This window comes from Dendropsophus ebraccatus, chromosome 2 (assembly GCF_027789765.1).
Source record: "Dendropsophus ebraccatus isolate aDenEbr1 chromosome 2, aDenEbr1.pat, whole genome shotgun sequence".
NCBI classification, from domain to species: domain Eukaryota; kingdom Metazoa; phylum Chordata; class Amphibia; order Anura; family Hylidae; genus Dendropsophus; species Dendropsophus ebraccatus.
In genome coordinates, this window is record NC_091455.1 from 204002079 (window position 1) to 204010012 (window position 7934).

The 7934-nt window shown below is 46.1% G+C and overlaps 1 protein-coding gene across 1 annotated transcript; it reads left to right on the top strand.

The window, feature by feature from the left end:
• The first annotated feature begins 1493 nt into the window (after nucleotides 1-1493).
• CCDC12 (coiled-coil domain containing 12) lies at nucleotides 1494-7811 on the top strand. Its single transcript, XM_069960570.1, has 7 exons — nucleotides 1494-1611; nucleotides 2764-2822; nucleotides 3814-3893; nucleotides 3982-4043; nucleotides 6164-6198; nucleotides 7074-7150; nucleotides 7459-7811. Exons 1-7 carry the CDS (start codon nucleotides 1534-1536, stop codon nucleotides 7536-7538), a joined length of 471 nt encoding a protein of 156 aa, XP_069816671.1. The 5' UTR covers nucleotides 1494-1533; the 3' UTR covers nucleotides 7539-7811.
• Nucleotides 7812-7934: the final 123 nt, after the last annotated feature.

Consider the following 7934-nt stretch of genomic DNA (forward strand, 5'->3'; position numbering starts at 1 on the left):
TATTAGCATGGAGCTGTGAGGTGGTCTATACTCTGCAAGTCAGTAATATAGTAGAATGGAGCTGTAAGGAGGTGGTCTATACTCTGCAGTCAGTAATATAGTAGAATGGAGCTGTAAGGAGTTGGTCTATACTCTGCAAGTCAGTAATATAGTAAAATAGAGTGGTTAGGAGGAGGTCTATACTCTGCAGTCAGTAATATAGTAGAATGGAGCTGTAAGGAGGTGGTCTATACTCTGCAAGTCAGTAATATATTAGAATGGAGCTGTAAGGAGGTGGTCTATACTCTGCAAGTCAGTAATATAGTAGAATAGAGCTGTAAGGAGGAGGTCTATACTCTGCAGTCAGTAATATAGTAGAATGGAGCTGTAAGGAGGTGGTCTATACTCTGCAAGTCAGTAATATAGTAGAATGGAGCTGTAAGGAGGTGGTCTATACTCTGCAGTCAGTAATATAGTAGAATGGAGCTGTAAGGAGGTGGTCTATACTCTGCAAGTCAGTAATATATTAGAATGGAGCTGTAAGGAGGTGGTCTATACTCTGCAAGTCAGTAATATAGTAGAATAGAGCTGTAAGGAGGAGGTCTATACTCTGCAGTCAGTAATATAGTAGAATGGAGCTGTAAGGAGAGGTCTATACTCTGCAAGTCAGTAATATAGTAGAATGGAGCTGTAAGGAGGTGGTCTATACTCTGTAGTCAGTAATATAGTAGAATGGAGCTGTAAGGAGGTGGTCTATACTCTGCAGTCAGTAATATAGTAGAATGGAGCTGTAAGGAGGTGGTCTATACTCTGCAAGTCAGTAATATAGTAGAATAGAGCTGTAAGGAGGTGGTCTATACTCTGTAGTCAGTAATATAGTAGAATGGAGCTGTAAGGAGGTGGTCTATACTCTGCAGTCAGTAATATAGTAGAATGGAGCTGTAAGGAGGTGGTCTATACTCTGCAGTCAGTAATATAGTAGAATGGAGCTGTAAGGAGGTGGTCTATACTCTGCAGTCAGTAATATAGTAGAATAGAGCTGTAAGGAGGAGGTCTATAGTCTGCAAGTCAGTAATATAGTAGAATAGAGCTGTTGGGAGGGGTTCTATAGTCTGCAAGTCAGTAGTCTTGTCCGTTCAGTATACAGCAGGCTGGAATGGCGTTCAGATCCATTCTACTGTATTACTGACTACAGAAAGAGAGGACCTCCGGCTCCTACTAACACCTGCATTCTACTATATAACTATTTGTTATTGCTCCTGTGCACACACATGCGCACTCTGACCCCTGATAGTTCTGTAATACTAACTGCACTGCTACCGGCACTGAGCGCTGTTCCAGTATATATATATATATAGTGCATAGTCAGGTGATAGCTAGAGCCACGTGTCCACTGACGTCAGACCTCCTTCTAGCAACTCCATTCTAGCATTTACGGTATCTCCATGGTATCCATGTGCAGTACTCGATTTCTCTGGCCTTGCAGCGCCTCACGTGGGGTCGGCGGCGAGCGCTGATTGGTGACTTGTCGTGATCGCTGTGCATTGTGGGAAGATGGAGGCCAATGTGGGCAAATTGGAGGAAGCAGCGCTGAAGAGAAAGGAAAGACTGCGGGAGCTGAGGAAGAAGAGGGTGAGCAGGAGGCAGGGAGGTGGGATCATGGCGGGGGGTCGGTAGTGCGGGCTGTCCGTCATCCCAGAGGAGATAGAGGCCTTAGACGAGGGTTCCTAAACCTGGGGCTCTATGGCTGTTATTCAACTACAACTCCCAGCATGCCCTGACAGCCTCCAGAGTGAGGGGAGTTTGAGTTGTGCAACAGCTGGAGACTCAGCTCCCGCAGGGCATGCTGGGAGTTGTAGTTATGTAATCACTGGAGGCCTACAGGTTGTCATTCATCAAAGACATCAAAGTGTGGTGCTGTAATGTGATTGGCTCACTGAGCCGCAGTTCTGGTCACATGACGCATGTTATATACGTTGTAATGATGTATTTGCCGCCTGTGTAGGGCAGAAAGCCTCCAGTTTTCTGTACGTCATGGTCATTGAGACGTACGCCACGATCCCGCGTCCTCCTGGAGACGCTCACACTACAGCTGAGGGTTTGTTACTCTGTATCCGTCCTATTCCTCACTTCCTGAGAGGTAACACATTGCAACAAACCTTCCCTTATGAGAAGCATTAGAGCAAGATGGAGTTCTCAGTTTCTGGATATAAACCATAATGTTCCCATTCCCTGACAGCAAGCGGAGATCCTGATAATAGTGATGCTATGGAACACAGAATCTACAAGAAATCTGCAGAGCGTCGCATCGTGCAGAGTGTTATCTGTGTGCAGGGACAGTGCCTGCTGGAAGGAAGTGCAGGATGTGTGCTGGGTGATACGTCCATCATATCATCGACCACTTCCTGCCACCGCACAGTCATGTGACCCCGTGCAGATAGCGGTATAGTGTATCTCCAACATGAGGCATCATCACTGCGTCACCGCCACCCTCTCTATCTTTCCTATGGCTTGTGTCTTAGGTTCATTCTACACTTTAATATCTCTTCTTGCTGTCAGTGACGACTTCTTCAGGCTGGAGACTCAACATACATGTTAGTTGGATTTCTAAAAGATCCGCCATGTACTCTGTCTCCTGGCCAAGGATGGCGGGGTCAGGCGCCTTGGGTTTTAACCTTTGTAATCCTTTTCCATTGTAGAGAAAAGTGGCGCCTCTTATTGAGATAACATAACTGATCCTCATGTATGTCCCTCAGGATAACTGACCCGTCTTATCTCTTGTAGTTACGAGAAGATGGCGGCACAGACGGCGATGGGAGCGGACAGGAGGAAGAAAAACACAGGTGAGTACTGATGTCTTATCACTGCTGCCATGTGTGAGAGGAGTCTGGAGGAGAAGGAGGGGAAAACGCAGTCTGGAGAGGGGAAAGAGAAGTCTCATGGAGGAGGAATATGGAGGACATACCAGGGTCTGGGGGACAGAGAAGACGTGATGGAGGAGGGAAAGGCTGTTCGAGGATGGGAACAGAGAAGTCTGGAGGGGGGAGTGGGAGTCTGGAGATGAAGAGAGGAGTCAGAGGGGGACGAAGGGGATCGTAGAATCTTGAGAGAGGGAAGTGAAGTTTTGTGAAGGGGAGAGAGGAGTCTGATGAGAGGGGGGAAAAAAAAAAGTTTAAAAACGGTGGTTAGAGGAGTCTAAAGGAAGGAGAATGGTGGGGAGAGAGGGGTCTGAGGAGAAAGAAGAGAAGTCTCCTGGAGGAGGAAGGGAGGGACAGAATAGCTGTGAAATGAGAGACAGCGCTCCCCCTGGTGGTCTCAGCTGTACAGTCACCATTATGGTGAGCCGGCTATGATCCCTAGCGATGCTGATCTGGGGGGGGGGCACACTCTCTATGGTCATGTGATGTGGCTGCAGCTGGACTGATCCCCTCAGAAATCCCATTAAACAGAGATAAAAAGTAATTTTAGAGTTTTACCCTGAGCTATAGAAACCGCCCGCAGCTTCCCCTCTCCCGGAGCACAATGCCAGATATTACCATCCAGCGCCATGGAGACGTTGATAACGGCACAGCAGCACAGAGGAGTATGACGTGCCCCTGAGCACCTCCCCGCTGCAGATCACCCCTCCCCCCACTTTCCTTTACAGCCCTACAGATCTGTGTTTGTTTTAATCCAATTATCCCCCAACCAGCAAATCTGACTATAAAGACCCCACATGATGGGAGTTGTAGTTCAGCTGGAGAGCTGGTTTATGTTTCTTAGATACAGAGGGGCGGAGATCCTGGATACCTGGCATCCTGCCCGTGGCCTCTGATTCTTTGTTACCTCTCACAGGGAGCTGAAGCTGAGGAATTACACCCCCCTGGATGACGTCCTGAAGGAGCGGCAGATAGCGCAGGCCAAGCCTGAGTCTGGTGAGTGTGGCTGCTCTGATATCTGCATCGGCTTATTATGTCTGTATCGCTCCTGTAACATTGTATCTTGTCTTATTGTTCCCTCTAGTGGAGGAGAAGGTGAAGGAGCAGCTGGAAGCAGCCAAGCCTGAGCCAATCATTGAGGAAGTGGTGAGTTCTTAGGGGCACAGAGAACCCTATATACAGGGGTGTAGCTAATGTCTCTTGGGCCCTGGTGCAAGAGGTTATTTGGGCCCCCCTTCCTCAACTAAGCTATGCTATTGGTATATATATATCTCAAGACTGATATTACCAATAATACCAGTATATAGGAAATATAATCACCATACATATTACCACCATACTGTTTCTAACTAAATCCTGTATACTGAGACCAATATTACCAATAATAACAGTATACAAGGGGCAAATATTACCGCCACACTATGACCACCATATTGTGACTGACCAAATCCAGTACACTAAATCCAGTTAAACAAAGTACCAGATTACAAGTAACAAATACCACCACATACTGACTAACACCACTGCTGCTACTGACTTATACCACCATATACTAACTAACACCACCGCTGCTACTAATACAACCGCTGCTACTGACTAACATCATCACATACTGACTAATACCACCACATACTGACTAATACCACCGCTGCTACTGAATAACATCCACTGTACAAAGACCAATATCACCTCATCCAGCCATATAGAGGTAGCCTCAGCTCTACACAGGTTCTTTACTCCATATACATTACAGTTAGGGCTGGGCGATATGGCTTAAAATTTATATCACAATATAATTTGATGCATGCACGATATAACGATCTATCACAATATATAAATTTTTTTGTGTGTGTATACAAATTACAACACTTTAAGAATTTTTTAAGATGTGTATTGTATAACAGATCTTTTTCCAAACAATGTAAAGATTAAGTGTTAGTAAAACACAAAATTGTTTAAAATAAAGTGCCAGTTATCAGCCCCCCTTGTGCCAGTTATCAGCCTTCCCCTGTGCCATCAGCCCCCCCTTGTGCCAGTCATCAGACTTCCCCTGTGCCATTTATCAGCCCCCCCCCCCCCCCGGTGCCAGTCATCTCCCCATCCCCTATGCCATCATCAGCTTTCCCTATGTGCCAGCCAAGCCCCATGCCAGTGCCACATCATGTCCCCCCAGCCAGGGCCATCATCAGCCCCATACCATAGCCATCTGCACCCCCGACCCCTCTGCTACTTACCTTTCCTGCAGGGCTGGCTGATGGAGTCCGCGAGGCGAGACGGGCCGCGTCTTCTTCCCAGCATGCACTGGGAGAGACCTGACGTCACACGCATCGTCAGCTAGCACGCTGACGATGCATGAACGGAAAGGCCCTGCAGCGCGGTACCACTGAGCGGTAAGTGAGAAGCTCATTCACTACCGCTCCGTGGGCATGTATCGCGATATGACGAAAATCTATATCGTCATCCGAATTGATGACAATATTTTTGCATATCGTTCATATCGCCCAGCCCTAATTACAGTGCAGTTATATCTGGTGACTCACAGGGGACATCTTCTCTGATCGGAGTTCTTCCCTTTTCATCTCCTTCTCCATCCGTCCTGGGCCATTATGAGAACTTCTCCGAGCCACGAATCCACAGAATCTGCCAGACAGACATATTAGGCTCCTCACTCTGGCACCATCCTCATCTCTCTACACACTGCACATCTGTATTGGCCCCTTTGTGCCCTCATTAGGTGGGTAGGCTGGCGATATGTGATCACCCTTATAGTTTATGCCCCCTCTGTGTAGTCCACTATAGTACATGCCCTATTGCATACACCCTCCATAGAGTCCCCCTTATAGATGCCCCCCTATGTTATCTCCCTTATAGATGCTCCCCCTATGTTATCTCCCTTTATAGATGCTCCCCCTATGTTATCTCCCTTATAGATGCTCCCCCTATGTTATCTCCCTTTATAGATGCTCCCCCTATGTTATCTCCCTTTATAGATGCTCCCCCTATGTTATCTCCCTTTATAGATGCTCCCCCTATGTTATCTTCCTTATAGATGCTCCCCTTATGTTATCTTCCTTATAGATGCTCCCCCTATGTTATCCACTGCTTGCGGTCACAAGAGGGAATGGGAGCAGTGTGGTGGCAAGGGGTATCGGCCGGTCGCTACGCCACTGCCTATATAACATCTGGTGGGAAGAATAGGGGCACAAGCTCACTGTGTGCCGATTATAAGATGACAATATTGTTGTTTTATTTCTTTATTTTTATAGGATTTGACTAATCTTGCCCCCAGGAAACCAGACTGGTAAGTATCAAGTGTGAACAAAACACAGAGACAGGTCACTGATCCTTTATAGACATATTATACACCGACGCTTGTCACTCATCTTTTAAAGATGTATAATACACATAGGCTGGTCACTAATCCTTTATAGACGTATAGTACACAGAGGCTGGTCACTAATCCTTTATAGACGTATAATACACAGAGGCTGGTCACTGATCCCTTATAGATGTATAATACACAGAGGCTGGTCACTGATCCCTTATAGATGTATAATACACAGAGGCTGGTCACTGATCCCTTATAGATGTATAATACACAGAGGCTGGTCACTGATCCCTTATAGATGTATAATACACAGAGGCTGGTCACTGATCCTTTATAGACATATAACACACAGCGGCTGGTCACTGATCCCTTATAGATGTATAATACACAGAGGCTGGTCACTGATCCCTTATAGATGTATAATACACAGAGGCTGGTCACTGATCCCTTATAGATGTATAATACACAGAGGCTGGTCACTGATCCCTTATAGATGTATAATACACAGCGGCTGGTCACTGATCCCTTATAGATGTATAATACACAGAGGCTGGTCACTGATCCTTTATAGACATATAACACACAGCGGCTGGTCACTGATCCCTTATAGATGTATAATACACAGAGGCTGGTCACTGATCCCTTATAGATGTATAATACACAGAGGCTGGTCACTGATGCCTTATAGATGTATGATACACACCGGCTGGTCACTGATATTTGATGGACACAATCCCACGTACAATATAGTCTCACCAGTTGTGCTCCGGCACTATAGAGGCAAAAATAAAGAGCTAGAGTGCTTTTCTAACAAACACAGCTCATCCCCCTCCTGTTTCTTTTTTCAGGGATCTGAAGAGAGACGTGGCCAAGAAGCTGGAGAAACTGGAGAAGAGGACGCAGCGAGCGATCGCAGAGCTAATCCGTGAGTCTTTATAACTCAAATCACTTTCCATTTAAATCAAGGTGACTGGAGAAGTTGGATGCTGCCCTAGGGCTGCAAGGAAAACATAGTTATAGCTGCCATGTTGTCCAGGACTCTCTAGGGCAGCATCCAACTTCTCCAGCCATCTGCAAACAAAGTCCAAGCATGTAGGTTCAGATAACAATGCCGAACCCAAACTCCCTATAAATCATTATCACTGCATCATGTGACTGATATCAGCCGCTCCTCTTATATCGCTCCAGCCCTGATATAACCTGTATCTGACTCTATTTCTCTTGTTGCTGCAGGAGAGCGACTGAAGGGTCAGGAGGATAACCTGGCAGACGCAGTGCAGGCAGCAAAACAAGAGAACGAGGATTCGGACTGAACGCCAGCATAAGAGCGGGCACAAGACAAAGGCTATTTCCTCTGTTATGGTGGACTTTGGTGGAGTAGGGGTTAATATACTGTAACTACCTGAGGAGGGGGATACTGGCCTTACTGACGGCCGTGGTGACAAGGTGTGTAGAGTGTCAGCCTTGCTGCCCAGAAACATCTCCTTCAGGCTGCAGGGACTTGTGTATTTTAGCACGGGGTGAATGCAGCAGGGATTTTTATATGTGTAAATGGTGATGATGATGATAAACTGTGATCTACATCGCTTTTCAGATTTTTTTTATTTTTTACAATAAACACAAAGTAAAATATATATATATTATTTTTTTTTTCAGATTTTAAATATTCATTAAACTGAGCAGGAGTTTCCACAATGTTCTGCACCTTT

Excerpts from the sequence above, each read along its gene's own strand:
- CCDC12 (XM_069960570.1), top strand. The coding sequence starts at position 1,534 with ATGGAGGCCAATGTGGGCAAATTGGAGGAAGCAGCGCTGAAGAGAAAG. Across the intron at positions 1,612-2,763 it reads GGGAGCTGAGGAAGAAGAGG|TTACGAGAAGATGGCGGCAC; the intron begins GTGAGCAGGAGG and ends TATCTCTTGTAG. Across the intron at positions 3,894-3,981 it reads GCAGGCCAAGCCTGAGTCTG|TGGAGGAGAAGGTGAAGGAG; the intron begins GTGAGTGTGGCT and ends TGTTCCCTCTAG.